The sequence below is a fragment of the Chiloscyllium plagiosum genome, chromosome 45 (genome assembly GCF_004010195.1).
Source record: "Chiloscyllium plagiosum isolate BGI_BamShark_2017 chromosome 45, ASM401019v2, whole genome shotgun sequence".
NCBI classification, from domain to species: domain Eukaryota; kingdom Metazoa; phylum Chordata; class Chondrichthyes; order Orectolobiformes; family Hemiscylliidae; genus Chiloscyllium; species Chiloscyllium plagiosum.
The window spans coordinates 5,058,494-5,074,323 of record NC_057754.1 but is presented as its reverse complement, the minus strand read 5'-3'; the positions used below and the strand labels follow the sequence as shown (position 1 = coordinate 5,074,323).

General features: G+C 43.8%; 1 protein-coding gene across 14 annotated transcripts in view; it reads left to right on the top strand.

Annotated features, from left to right (window-relative positions):
- The window catches only part of LOC122543855 (RNA-binding protein 4-like), a 199,806-nt gene that overhangs the window by 40,937 nt on the left and 143,039 nt on the right, over window positions 1-15,830 (top strand). For 10 of the 14 annotated variants that reach the window (XR_006310144.1, XR_006310148.1, XR_006310147.1 and 7 more), the window contains exon 3: window positions 15,194-15,267. Coding sequence is in view for 8 of the 14 variants with exons in the window: in XM_043682699.1 (XP_043538634.1) it covers window positions 15,194-15,267 (74 nt within the window). In the remaining 6 variants the exon portion in view is untranslated. Of the gene's footprint in view, window positions 1-199; window positions 274-2,898; window positions 3,208-15,193; window positions 15,268-15,830 lie in introns of those variants that run through there. The other 4 variants (XM_043682703.1, XM_043682702.1, XM_043682701.1 and 1 more) reach the window with 3 other exon arrangements.

Genomic DNA, 15,830 nt, shown 5'->3' with positions numbered 1-15,830 from the left:
ACCATAGTGTCCTGGGATGTGCAGGCTGGATGGATTAGCCATGGGAAATGTAGGGCTACAGGGATGGGGTAGGTGGGTTGGGCCTGGGCAGAATCCTGTTCAGAGAGTCAATGTGGACTTGATGGGCCAAATGGCCTGCTTCCACATTGGTGATTTTATGATCATTTAAAAACCTGAATAAGTTTTGTTTTCTCCACAGGATATGCCATTGTTCTGTCCGTGGAGCTGTGAATTGTTAGAGTCTTCTCATCCTCTGTGGAACTATTCCAACAGGTATGGCCTAGAGGAGCCATATTGGCTAATAGGAAATATGCAATCGGCTTTTCTTAAACCAGAATCTTAGGGGATTTTATACCATTATGTATGCCTGTGGTATCTTTATATTAGTAATCCCATTTCCCTTAATATTCTACATTTTTCTCAGAAGTATTGCATTTGTCATGTTTTTAACAGGCCCATGCCCAAATGGGTTTTATATTTCATTGTATGGAAAATCTTCCTCCTCCACTCATTATATTTTGAGTATAAATCCCAGGCCCTATTATTAATTCAGTACCTCTCGATACTTCCATCATTTTGAACACCTCCCTTAGATTCCTGGAAAATTCTCTGCTGCTGTGAAAATGGCCTCGAGTTTTTAAAATCTCCCACCGTGATTATTATCCTCCTGCCCCCCCCAGTGAATACAAGGTCTGTAACTTTACCATGACTTCACCGGGTGTGGATTGAAGCACTACATTATATTCAGAGCCGATGTTGAGTAATGTACAGCTTGAGGGAAGAGTGCCGTGATCTGTCTCTTAATAAACCGCGTTCTTCACAATGATATCTGTGGCTAACATATTGTACTGGTGCCAGAAAGTGTTCATTCATGGCTACATTGCTGTGTTCAAATATGAATTAATTCAGTCTCAGTCGATCTCATGTGAGCACAAATATACTTACCAGATCCATCATAAAGTCATAGAGGTGTGCAACACGGAAGCAGACCCTTCAGTCCAACTTGTCCATGCTAACCAGATACAGTATTCTAAATTAATCTAGTCCCATTTTTCCCAGCATTTGGCCCATATCCCACTAAGCATTTCCTATTCATATGCCCATTCAGGCACATTTTAAATTTTGGAAATTGTACCAGCCTTCATACCACCTCGTTCCACATGTGCACCACCCTCTGTGTCAAAAGGTTGCCCTTCGGTCCCTTTTAAATCTTTTCCCTCTCACCTTAAACCTGTGCCCTCTCGTTTTGGACTCCTCTACCCTGGGAAAAAAGACCTTCGCTATTTACCCTATCCATTGCCGCTCATGATTTTATAAGCCTCTAGAAAGTCACCCCATAATCTCTGATACTCCAGGGAAAATAGCCCAGCCTATCTCTATGGCTCAAACCCTCCAATTCTGGCAACATGCTTGTAAATCTTTTCTGCACCCTTTCACGTTTCGCAACATCTTTCCTACAGCATGGGAAACCCGATTTGAATGCAGTATTCCAAAAGAGGATTAACCAATGTCCTATACAGCCACAACATGACCTCCCAATTCCTATATTCAATGCACTGACCAATAAAGGCAAGTCTACCAAATGCCTTCTTCACCACCCTGTCTACTTGTGACTCCGCTTTCAAGGAACTGTGAACCTGCACTCCAACATCTCTTTGTTTGGCAACTCTCCCTAGAACCCTAGTATTAAGTGTGTAAGTCCTACCTTGATTTGCCTTACCAAAATGCAGCATCTAACATTTATCTAAGTTAAGCTCCATCTGCCACTCCTCAGTCCATTGGCCCATCTGATTAAGGTCTGGATTCTACAAGAAGTCAAGTCAAATGCTAATTAAGGGTGGATTCCCATGATCAGTGCTAAAGAGCAAAGGTCCATTCATTGTCACCTTCCTTGGATTTGCCTAGAGTAAGAGAGGTTGTTTCAAATTGAATGTTAAATGGTAGCACAATTAAAATTGGGAATGTGCACAAGTCCAGAATTGGGAGTCAAGGTTATAAGGGTTTACAGAGGTAGGGAGTGACACGAGATCATGGAGGGATAATACTGGATCAGTTGATAGCGGAGTCCCACTGAAGAGAATGTATGTAGTTTGTTGTCTCTCCAAACTGGTGGTGATAGATTGGGTTGCTGCTTGAGAAAGGGCTGGAGGCACCAGGTGAAAAGCTCTGGGGTCAGACAAGGGGGGGAATTTGCCAAGGTGGGAGAGAAAAGTGTTGCAACTGTGTCTCAGCAGATACTGCATCATGAGGTAAGGGAGTGGATTCCAAATGAAACTGGTTTGGCCAGGAATATGTAACAATCTCTGGGGGGAGGTGGAAGGTAGAAATGGGAAGGCTTAGGAGTGGTGAGGTTGTGGCTGGTTTGCAGTGAACAGGGTTGCCTGGAACAGTGGAATTCTAAATAATTGATTGCCCCATTCTGACTATCACCAACGCTGCAGTACCTTTGCTGGCCTTTCCACCTCACTTGTAGGATTGCATCATCGGACTTGCTTATTCCTGTCCCTCCAGAGAAATTTACAAAGTGGGGAAACAGCTGTTAGTGAGAATGTAAATGTTTGGTGGCTAATTTAACTGCTGCGAGAGATCTTGTTTAAACAGCTGCTTTGAAATAAGATTGTTGGGCCAAAAGGGACATTTAAATGACTCTTGCATGGGCACATGGATGATAGTATAATGAAGGGTATGTAGGTTAGTTTGATCTTAGAGTAGGATAAAATGTCGGCACAACATCAAGGGCCGAAGGGCCTGTATTGTACTGTTCTATGTTCTAAAGCTGTATAATTCTGCTTGAAGACGTGTGTTGGTCACTTGGACATAGTTAGTTTTGTTGCTAAATAGAATGGGATTAGGTGTTTTGACTATTACTTGATAACTGTGTTGTTTCTTTATTTTAAGATAACAGAATGAAAGCAATCAAAACATGAAGCTCTTCCATTCAGGCACCTTTTCCAAAGCAGTTACTTTTCTCTAAATCAGTAAATACTTGGGCGACTGAAATGAAGGCACTACCCAATATAGATGTAGTTCCTCCATGGTATTTTATTAGCACCCTGAATAAAACATTTGCATCAAGTCCCAGACTGAAAAGCACTGTATAAATAGTGATTTTTATGTATTTATAGCTGCATATGTAATGATGAACCTTGTTTGCAGCCGCAATTGCTTCTTTTTGGCACATCAATTAAAGTGGACTGCAGAATTAAATGCTTTAGAGTTTCTGATTTCTGAAACAGCAACAGAATGCAAACCAAGAGAAATTACCCCGCAAACATTCCCCTGGGTATCTGTTGCACTTTAAAGGACTCGGTTCTCTCTGTTTCAGAAAGCCCACTTAATCAGCAAGAGGGATCTCTGAGGCTTTAAATACGACAAAGCCAGCGTGTGTGAGATGACTAATCATCAGCGGGTCTCCAAACAAAGATGTGAATTAAAGCAGAGCACATAAATCAGTGTGAGACTCTCATTACTGAGCATGGACCGTGCAGTTTGATATGAGCAAAAGAAAATTAAAGTCAGCTACTACATTAGTTGTTTTCCAAGCCAATAAAATATTACTAGGTAAATCCCAAATACCGGGGGTAGAGTTTGAAATTGAGTAGAATGGGTAACAGCATGTTGGCAGCCAATTTACATTCCTTTTATGATCCTTATTTGCATCGAAGACAAAAACTCCCTGGTTGTTACAGGTAAACAATGAACAGTCTCCCAGCAGCACCTCTGATTGCACCAATCCAGTACACTCTGCCCGGCATCTGGTTACACTAGCAGCAAAAGAGGAAAAGGCAATGGGCACAGGAAGGAGGGGACGTATGTGATGTTCCGGGAAAATGTCTGATGTGGTTGGTGGCTTAGCTTGCTAGCCTTCAGCTTAGGAGTGCTGTTGAAAGGTTATTGACTGGAAATGTTTACTGCCTGTTCCCCAGCAACTCTTCCAAGTGACCCCTCTGCACAAGTTCCGAGCACAGACAGGACATCAGCCACATGGAGCTTGATAGCATTCCCGCTCACATACGCTTCCAGTAGGAGTGATTGGGGAGGAGGAACTCTGTCTTGTTCCACCCTTCTCAAAACCCCGAGCATGTTTCAATGAAGCACAATGCAAGGTCAAGGAATTCATCTCGTTTCCATGTAGGCATTTTGCAACCTTGAGGCCTTCAATAACATCAGAAACTGACCACTTTGTCTGTTCTCTACTTTCCTCACATTCCACCCACCCCTGCCCCACACACACATGTAGAGGCTTGTCTTGCTTACTTGTTATTTAGTAGGGAGGATCCATTCTTTCCCTTTCTCACCTTAATTTACATCCATTTTATATCTCTACCTTTAAAAACTCCGTTGTCTTTGCTGCCTCTGTCCTTCTCCTGACCCTTTCCATCTGACTCCATCCCCTCTCCTAACCCTTCCTCCTGGTCCTTCCTACCTTCCTCTTTCTGATGCTGAACATTCTGTACTCACTAAAGAGATTTATCTCTGTGGCCCCATCTCAATGAATTTTGCCATGACATGACGTTGAACAGTTCTTCCATCCCCTTCGCTTCAATGCCTATTTGTTTGGACAAGAGCCCTCACCTCCCTGTCCCACACAGCCCTCACCTCCCTCTGGTTTTTTTAACTGCACTTGACCTGTTCATCAAGAACTGTCGAAGTGATATTGGTCACCTCAATTTCTCTGCGCCCTTACTCATTTCAACCTATCTTCCTCTAAACTGACTGCACTCCTTGCTCTCAGATCTAACCCTAACTTTGTGATGAGGCCTGCCAACAAGGATGGTGCTGTTGTCGTGCGAACTAAGATCTACATTGTGGTAACTGAATGCCAGCTTTCAGACACCTCCTCCTATCTCCCCCTGGACCATGACCCAGCCATGAAACACCAGGCTGTTGTGTCCACTGTGGTCACTATCTCATTTCATCTGTCATCTATCCCCCAATAGCCTCCAGGCTCATAGTCCCCCAACCCCGCACAGCTCGCTTCTACCTCCTTCTCAAAATCCACAAACAGGACTGCCCGGGCAGACCCATTGTTTCTGACTGCTCCTGTCCCATAGAACTAATCTCTTCCCTACCTTGACTTTATTTTTCCTTCCCTTGTCCAGTCCCTTCCCATTTACATCTGTGATTCCTCTCTCAATTTACACCGGTTTCAGAATTTCCAGTTTGCGGTCTCCACCCGCCTCCACGTCACCATGGATGTGCAGTCCCTTCACATGTCCATCCCTCATCAGGATGGTCTGAAAACAATAGACAATAGGTGCAGGAGTAGGCCATTCTGCCCTTCGAGCTTGCACCACCATTCAATATGATCATGGCTGATCATCCTTAATCAGTATCCTGTTCCTGCCTTATCTCCATAATCCTTCATTCCACTATCCAACTCTTTCTTAAATGAATCCAGAGACTGGGCCTCCACTGCCCTCTGGGGCAGAGCATTCCACACAGCCACCACTCTCTGGGTGAAGAAGTTTCTCCTCATCTCTGTCCTAAATGGTCTACCCCGTATTTTTAAGCTGTGTCCTCTGGTTCGGCCTGAACTGTCCCATCCACCACCACCCTCCTCCGTCTGGTCGAGCTTGTCCTAACTTTGAACAACTTCTTCTTTAACACCTCTCAGGTCCAAGGTGTGGCCATGGGCCCCAGTTATTTATGTCTCTTTGTGGGGTATATTGAATTCTGTGTTCCAATCCTACCCAGGACCCCACCCACACTCTTTCTCCAGTCCATCAGTGACATAGTCGGTGCTGTTTCCCTCTCTCGTCCAAAATTGAAAAATTTTATCAATTTCGCTTCCAATTTCCATCCTGCTCTCACCTTCACCTGATCCATCTCTGACTCCTCCCTTCCCTTCCTCAACATCTCTTTTGCCATTTCTGGGGATAGGCTAGCCACCAATATCCACTGCAAACCCACTGACTTCCAAAATTACTTGGATTATGTATCCTCGCACCCTGCCTCCTATAAAGGCTCTGTTCCATTCTCCTAGTTTCTCTATTGTATCTATTCGATGTCGCTGGCTTCCGAAATGTCCACTTTCTTCCTCAACTGAAGATTCTCCAGCACCATGGTTGACAGGGCCATCAGCCATGTCTGACCCATCTCATGCACTTTGCCCCTCATCCCTTCTCTTCCTTTCCACTACAATGGTAGGGTCCCCCTGAACCTCACCTACTCTCCCACCAGCATCCACATCCATAGGATCATTAGTTGTCACTTCCAGCAGGATACCATCACCAGACACATATTCCGCTCCCCTCCCTTGTCAGCCTTCCACAGTGACTGTTTCGTCTGGAACACCTTGGCCCAGTCCTTCTCTATTTCCAACAACTCCCCACACTGCCAAAGCGCCTTCCCATGCAATCGCAGAAGGTGTAACACCTACTCATTTACCTTCTTCATCCTCACTCTTCAAGGCCCCTGATGCAGCTTCCACGTAATGTAGTAGTTTTCCTGTGCTCCACTCAACCTGGTCTACTTATTCATTGCTCACAATGTAGTCTGCTCTGCACTGGGCAAACTGGGTGACCACTTTGCAGGGCACTTACATTCTGTCAGCAAAAATGACCCCGAGTTTCCTATTGCCTGCTACTTCAAAGCACCACTGTGCTCTCTGGCCAACATCTCTGGCTCGAGCATGCTGCAAGTGCTCCAGCGTCAGCTGAAAGAACTGTAACTCATTTTCCTTTTGGGGATCCTGAAGCCTTCAGGACTCAACATCAAGTTCAATCATGTTAGGGCCTTAGCACCTTCTCCTATGTCCTTACCCAACCCTGACACGCCAGGCCTTGTCATCACATGGGTTGCTGTGATGTGCTGTGACCACAACCAACCCATTGTTGGTCTCCATTAGCAGCTATTGCTTCTCCAAGGCTGACCTTTACCCATTCCTTTGTCTAGGAGAAAGTGAGGACTGCAGATGCTGGAGATCAGAGCTGAAAATGTGTTGCTGGAAAAGCGCAGCAGGTCAGGCAGCATCCAAGGAACAGGAGAATCGACGTTTCGGGCATAAGCCCTTCTTCCTTTGTCTACTCAACTGTCTCTCTCTGTCTATCTCTGGGTTCCATCTCTACTGTTCCTTTACTCCCCTCTCCCACCTTCAGCACACGTATCAATTTTTCCCTTGCTACAATCAGTTCTGAACCCAAAATGTTAATTCTGCTTTCTCTCCATACCTGCTCCCAGTTCCGCTGAACTTTTCCAGCAAGCTGTGTTTTTGATTTCCAAATCCGCAGTTATTGGTGTTCTTTTTCTCTTTAGTATATTAGTTTAGTCTCCTTAGTTCAATAGATATTGAACTACTTTTTATAACTTGAGCTGTCTTACTGTTTCAGTGGATTTTGGTTGTGGATAGTATTCTGCTGAGAGATTTTGGAAATAGTTTTGTTTGACAATATGCAGGATATATTTGATATATTTGTCTGGGTAAAGTATCTCATTAAACACAAGAGCATTATTGGTTATCTGCCCATTGCCATTTCTATACAAACAGCACTTGTCTCATCAAGTTCAGAGTTCTGATAAAAAACTGTCTGAATTTGCCTGTTAGCAATACTGCTTTGTCAGGTTCACTTTCCACAAGAATGTTTATAGAGTCATTCAGCACAGAAATAGACCCTTCAATCCAACTCATCCATACTGACCACATTTCCCAAATGAAACTAGTCTCATTTGCCTGTGTCTGACCCATATCCCTCTAAACCTGTCCAAATGTATACTGTCATATAGCACCTTTCAGTCCAACTTGTCTCTGCCAATCAATTAATCATATTGATAAAATTAATAGATTTTCTGCATTCCAGGACCTTGACTTGATCTGAGGAGTTGAGTCCTACTCTGGGTCAATAACATCCCTAGACCCTCCATGGTACATGTACTGTGTGTATTCTGAGTGGCTGTTCTGTGTAGTACATGTTTTAATATGCTCACGGTTTCTGTTTAAGACACTTAATTTAGGCTGACAGTTTAGTAGGGTGAAAATGTATAATTATTATAATTGAGTTCAATCGTGGGAGGAAATTAGTCAACTTTTCCATTTTAGATAACCATTTAAGTAGTTTAAAACAATGTACCAGCGGAGGAGTGTTATAATTGAGTTTACACGTTAAACACTGTTCTGATTAAAGAACAAAGAACAGTACAGCACAGGAACAGGCCCTTTGGCCCACCAAGACTGCACTGACACATGACGCCTTTTTAAACTAAAAGCTTGTTGCATCTATATGGTCCATGTTCCTCTATTCTTTGCCTATTTATTTATCTGACAAGATGCCTCTTAAATGTTGCTATTGTATCTGCCTCCATTATCTCCTCTGACAATTCATCCAGACACTTACCATCCTCTGTGCAAAAAAGCTTGTCTCTGGCATCTTTAAACTTATCCCCTTTTCTCTTAAACCTATGTCCCTTAATAATTAACACTTCTACTCTGGGAAAATATTCCAGCTATCTATGCCTCTCATCATTTTGTAAACTTCTGTCCATTCGCCTCTCATCATTTGTTATTTAAGTGAAAACAAACCGTGTTTGTCCAAAATCTCCTCATAGTGAACACCCCACAAACCAGGCAACATCCTGGTAAACCATTTCTGGTAGCGTGATGACCAGAACTGTACACAATATTCCAAATGTAGTCTCACGAAAGTTCTATACAGCTGCAATATAACTGGTCAATTTTTATGCTCTGTGCACTGTCTGATGAAGGCAAGCATAACATACGCCTTCTTAGAGTCATATAGCACAGAAGGCAGATACAAGTACAACATTTAAAAGGCATCTGGATGAATATGTGAGTCGGAAGGAACTGGAGGGATATCGAATTGAGAGTGTGGTGCTGGAAAAGCACAGCAGGTCAGGCAGCATCCCAGGAGCAGGAGAATCAACGTTTTGGGCAAGAGCCTTTCATCAGAAATGAGGCTTGTGAGCTGAGGGGGGTGGAGAAAATAAATGAGAGGGGGATGAAGCTGGGGGCAGGTAGCTGAGAGTCCAGTAGGGGGATATAAGCCAAATGCTGGCAAGTGGGACTGGGTCAGGTTGGGATGCCTGGTCAAAAGGTCTGTTTCCATGACTGTCTTATCCACTTGTGTTGCTACGTTCAGGAAACTGTAGATTTACAGATGCTGCTAAGGGTTCTGTCATTTACTGTAGGAGGATTGGAGGGAGGGGTGTGACGTGGAACTGGGGTGCGGGGGAGGGGAATGCAACCATTCCATTAAGTAAAAAGCCATTAAGGTGGGCAATGCCGCAGCCAGTTTGTGCTCAGCAGCATTCTCTATACAATAGGGAAATAATGAATCTGTTCAAAGTGATGTTGACGGAAGGATAAATATCAACTGGGACACTCCCTGGCATCTTCTCGGTAGTGATGTAGGATAGCCTGAGAAGACGATAGTGCCTCAGTTGAATGTCTCATCTAAAAGACAGTATCCAGTTTTGCCCTCACTCACTACTCTGCCGGAATGTCAGTCCAGATTATGTTGCGTTCTCTGGATTGGAAGATGAAACCACAACCTTTCAACTCAGGGCCACTTGCCAGAGAGAGGTGTGTGTTAAACTGGAAGAGAGCTACCCTTCTATCTTGCTGCGCAGTCTCTGATTCTTTCCTGTTCTCACTCATGTTCATCTGTGATTCCAAAGACACCAAGTGGCCTTTTTGTGCCTCACTGAGTGTAAGTAGGTTGCTCACCAATGGAGGTCATCACATCCATCCTCACTTGATATCCAGGTGAATGCATCTTGTAGGCATCAAAACCAGAGAGTAAAAATCTGCAGTTAGGGAGTAGGGGAACTGAGGTGTGGAATCAGAAGGGGCTGGGGAGATATGGAATTTAGGGGGGGTTGCAGTGATATGACTGGGGATGCCTCTGGTTGATATAGAACCAGTGATGCTGTCAAAGCAAAACAAAACAAAAATTTGAATGGGAGACACCATTTAAAAAAAAAGTGTGAATTATGCAGGAGCCTGCACCCGGCGGTGTAACAGTATCCGACTCTGCACACTGCAGAACACATATCAAATAGAGTAGCAGTCACTGCAAGGTGCAGTGCGTCAATATAAGAAAACTGAAGCTCAGAGGGGTGAACCGGAATTCTAATCATCAGGATGTACATTGCACAACACTGACAGGTCAAAAGAAATGAAAACATCTAAATGAGGAGAATGAGCTCAAGAACACTGAAATTTCTGAACATAATGACAGGTCTTTTGTGTCTTGTCCTGTCTTCATGGTGCCTTTGATGCTCTCAACACACACATGTTCATACCTGGGCCTTTTCAGGTGAAATAGGAGTGGGAATAGAAATGTTCCTTTGCCAGGACACTTCTGAAGCCAAAGGTAGTATCCCTGTCTGCCACAGTGCAGTGATAACTAACAGGACATTGCAAGGGCATAATATTTTTGTAACACACCCAGGATATGGCATTTACTGAGGAGATCTTGGTTTATACAGTCATACAGCATGGAAACAGACCCTTTGATCTAACCAGTCTATGCCAACATAATCCCAAATTAAACTAGTCCCACCTGTCTGCACTTGGCCCATATTCCTCCAAACATTTCCTATTCATGTCCTTATCCAAATGTCTTTTAAACGTTGTAACTGTGCCTGCATCCACCACTTTCTTTGGCAGTTTATTCCATATGAGTGACATGCTAAGTTTGGTCTCAGAACTCTCTGGTTAGACTGGGTTCAGCTGTCTATCAGCTAAACTAAACAGTTGTGCATTTACTTAGGAGATCTGATTGGCCTAGCCATAGTGAGTAACCTGGATCATCTTCTCGAGGTAGCTCACTGGTAGAGTGGATTTATCACACACTATCAGAGTGCTGCAGTTTGACTCCCTTCATTGATATGAGGGGAGAGGGCTGGCAAAGGCTCTAAAACATAGAAAACAGGTGCAGGTGTAGTCCATTCAGCCCTTCGGGTCTGCACCACCATCCGCGATGATCGCGGCTGATCGTGCAATTTCAGTATCCCACTCCCACTTTCTCTCCGCACCCGGTGATCTCTTTATCCACAAGGGCCATGTCAAGCTCCCTCTTGAATATATCGAAAGAACCGGCCCCAACAGCTTCCTGTGGGAGAGAGTTCCACAGGTTCACAGCTCTCTGAGTGAAGAAATTCCTCCTTATCTCAGTCCTGAACGGCTTACCCTTTATTATCTGACTGTGACTCCTAGTTCTGCGTCTAGCCTGTCCAGTTCCATCAGGATATGTTTCTATGAGATCAACCCTCATTCTTCGAAATTCCAGTGAATACAAGCCCAGTTGATCCAGTCTTCTTTCATGTCAGTCATGCTGTCCCAGGAATCAGTCTGGTGAACCTTCGCCTGCTCTCTCAATAGCAAGAATGTCCTTCCTCAGACGAGGAGACCAAAACTGCACACAGTACTCAAGGTGTGACCTCACTAAGGTCCTGTATAACTGCAGCAGGAAGGGCATGTCACCTCTCGCTGCAAGGACTGGCAGCCTTGCAGGGAACATCAGCTGCTGGAGAGGATCCCCGAATAGCTGAACAAAACCTTGGGGGGGACATTGTTCCCTGATGCATTCCCCTTGGCAATCCTTGAAACAACCACACTGCACTCTCCAACTAGACAGCACCCTATTTCTCAGACAATATTAAACAGTTGTTCCCTCTGAAATGCAGGTAATCTTGCATCTACCTTGACAAGTGAAACTTTTGATGGATGTCAAGTTCGTGAAATTAATGTCGCTTCATCATTCGCATTGGGATCCCCAAGGATATGCTGCATGTGGCTGCCTGGATGAGATGGCGCAATGTTCATCATTCTCTGTCAGGCTGTGGGAAGCTAATGCAAAGTCTCTTGTCAATCTAGGCAGCCAGTCTTCTACTAGATGCAATACTAGAGCTACCTGCTGGACATTAAATGGGAGACCTGTTGTAGTACTTGGCTTCTTTCGTGGCAAACATCTTCATTTACTCAGCGCTGCCTTCTTTAGTTCATGTTTGTTCCTGAGACCCTGAAGCAAACTGCCAACGCAGCTCACTTATCGTTTTAATATGGGCTCCTTAAATCCCACTTGCCCAGCCTTTTCTTTCTAAAGCTATCCTCTTCCTGAGTTTTAAACTACCCAGGATGACTCCTGCTCAAACTGATAAAGTACACTTTAGAGGTTGTAAGGCGGAGGCACTGAACTAGCTACTGATGACCTCTTGTAGGCTTGGGAGGCCTTTGGTGTTGTTTAACAGCCTGAATGGGTGTGGCCAGCTCTCTCAAATCCAGATTTCTGGCTTTCAGTTTTTTCAGTAACATCAGAAGATATTGGGGTCTCAACAGAGTTGGAAGTTTCAGTGAATGTCTCCTGGCTGCTACTATCTCTGAATCTTTTCTTGATGATTTTTTCCTCATGGATTGGAGAACTGCATGTGAGAATCTGAGTCTGAATTTTCCTTTTTGCCAAGGGGTGTGTTTAGGGAATATTGGATTAGTCCATTAATAATAGTTATTGTATATGATATTCTCTATCTATTTAAATTCTTTTAAGTTATTCTAAATTCCACTTTTTTTTGGTTGTATTTTAACTACAGTATTTACATAAATCGTGTTTTGTTTAATGTCGAGTAGCCACATTGCATCTGGAACAGGCACTTCACATTTACCTTTAAAATCAGAAAAAATTAGGATGTGTTCTACCTTCTTAAATATTTTTGACGGGGTCCGGTCAAGTCCATAACGCAAAGGACACCTTGTTACTAGGCAACAGCTCAAATTTTTTTCTCTCTTCTATTATTTGTTTTCTAAATCACTGAACTATTCACCTCAAGGGTTTTTTTTAGGAAGCCTGTCTAAGTGCATTTATACAACTCTCTAGACAACACTTTACCATTCATAGATTTAAGTGCATTTTTGGATTCTATGTCTCCTCTTCTTGACACACACACAACACAAAAAGGCAAATCAAACTTAAAGCTGTGCAGGTTTTGTCCATATTGGAACCCAAATTTCCAAATAATAAATTGTGAGCCTTCATCTCGTTGGCGACTCATCATCTCGGCTCGCAAACCGCCACTGCAGGAGTATCTCAGAACAACGTCCCAGGTGTTACTAACTTTACCTCCTTCATCTTGTGGAGCTGCTCTCTGATTAAAGTTAGGCTTCATTTTCAATTTAGAAACACCTCCCAAACCCACAGACTCCACTGCTTATAAATAAAAGTGTAGCAGGTACTTGAGAACGCTATCACCTCCAAATTCACCCAATAATCTTCACTTGAACATGTACCTGTCTTCCTGATCCAAAATCTTAAACTCCATCCCTAACAGTAGCATTGGGCAGAGGGCAGTTTAAGAAGGTGGTACACCACCAGGGATGGGTAATTAACGCTGGCCTTACCTATACTGCGCACATCTGAAGAATAAAGGGCAACAGATATGCAGGAAGACCGTCACCTTCAAGATCTCCCCCCCCCCCCCCCAGGCCACTCACCGTCCTGACTTGGAAACGTATCACCGTTCCCTCACCGTTGCTGGGTCAAAATCCTGGAATTCTCTCCCTAAGGCCATTGTGGGTCAACCCACAGCAGGTGGACTGCAGCAGTTCAAGGAGACAGCTCAGCACCACTTTCTCAAGGACCACTAGGGACGGGCAGTAAATGCTGGCCCAGCCAGTGACGCCCACATCCCACAAATAAAAAATACTAACAATTGATGTTAAGCTAAATTGCCAGGGCTTGAGTGAGTTCAGAGCAGTTAAGCAGTTCAGACAAGGTTTACCACAATAATACCTGGAATGAAGGATTAACTTATTAGGAAAGGCTCTACAGGCAAGACCTGTATCTTGCAGAGTTTAAGAGTCAGAGTTCCTGAGGAGGTTTGACCAGGTGGATGTGGAGAAGATATTACCTTTTGTGGAAGAATCTTGAATTAGGGGATCCCAAGCCCAATGGCCTGGGATCACTTTCTATAAGGTTTCTGACTGCTGTCCAGTTTTGTAACTTCTTGAAGTGCATCATCACTCAGAATATTTTGTGCAGAGGTCAAAATTAATTGAAGCAATATTGTTGTGAAAAGACTCCGAAACAACCTGGAGGTTTTAAGATAAATAACTTCCCCTTGTTTGTTTTTTGAAACACTTCAAAGTTTGGGAGAAGATTTGTAGCTCGGGTGCTCGTTGTGGTTCTGTTCGCCGAGCTGGGAATTTGTGTTGCAGATGTTTCGTCCCCTGTCTAGGTGACATCCTCAGTGCTTGGGAGCCTCCTGTGAAGTGCTTCTGTGATCTTTCCTCCGGCATTTGTAGTGGTTTGAATCTGCCGCTTCCGGTTGTCAGTTCCAGCTATCCGTTGCAGTGGTCGGTATATTGGGTCCAGGTCGATGTGCTTATTGATTGAATCTGTGGATGAGTGCCATGCCTCTAGGAAATCCCTGGCTGTTCTCTGGGTATCGGGTCCTTCGTTCTGGTGAGTTGTTGTCTGAGAATGGCTGTTGGTTTGTGTGCCGTTATGAGTCCTTAGTGGTCGCAGTAGTCTGGCTGTCAGTTCGGAAATGCTCTTGATGTATGGTAATGTGGCTAGTCCTTTGGGTTGTGGCATGTCCTCGTTCTGTTGTCTTTCCCTTAGGCATCTGTTGATGAAATTGCACGGGCATCTGTTTTTGGTGAATACATTGTATAGGTGTTCTTCTTCCTCTTTTTGCAGTTCTGGTGTGCTGCAGTGTGTTGTGGCCCTTTTGAACAGTGTCTTGATGCAACTTCTTTTGTGTGTGTTGGGGTGGTTGCTTTCGTAGTTCAGGACTTGGTCTGTGTGTGTGGCTTTCCTGTATACCTTTGTGGTGAATTCTCCGTTCGGTGTTCTCTGTACCATCACGTCTAGGAATGGGAGTTGGTTGTCCTTTTCTTCCTCTCTAGTGAATCGGATTCCTGTGAGTGTGGCGTTGATGATCTGGTCTGTGTTCTCTATTTCTGTGTTTTTAATGATTACAAAGGTGTCATCCACATATCTGACCCAGAGTTTGGGTTGAATTTGCAGTAAGACTGTTTGTTCTAAACACTTCATTACTGTTGTTGTAATGTCTAATCAGATATCAAACATTGATTTTTTTTCCAACTTAGCTTTCATTGTTGCCTGTACAAAAAAATGTTGACAAGATTATAGTCTGAATCTCTACATAATCCACCCTCATTGATTAACACGCTGTGTAAACCACTTTTTCTTTCATTATTTGTTCTCTCTTCAAGGTGAAATAAATCAAGTGTCTGAAAAAGGAACAGTTTACATCTTGACACCTAAAGTCAGCAGCAGGCATTCTGAGGTAAGGTACTGAGTAAAGTTCTCTCAACACTGCCTCCTCAAACACTCTCAGGATAGGGGACAGCATGAGGTTAGATACAGAGTAACGCTCTCTCTACAATGTCCCCCTCAAACACTCCCAGGACAGGGACAGCACAGAGTTAGATACAGAGTTCTGCACCACAAATATGCATTTTCAGTCAGAAAGAAGCATCTCTCATCTATCCTAACCTATACATCCCTGGACATTATGGGACAATTTCGTGTGAATGTCAGTTGCTTTTATGTGAATGTAGGTCAGATGTAAACTAGCAAACCTGCTGAATGACCCTTAGAACTCAAAGGCAGAAATAGACTGAGAAGTGGCAGATGGAGTTTAATTCAGATAAATGTGATAAATGCAAGGTGCTGCATTTTGGGAAAGCAAATCTTAGCAGGACTTATACACTTAATGGTAATGACCTAGGGAGTGTTGCTGAACAAAGAGACCTTGGAGTGCAGGTTCATAGCTCCTTGAAAGTGGAGTTGCAGGTAGATAGGATAGTGAAGAAGGCGTTTGGTATGCTTTCCTTTATTGGTCAGAGT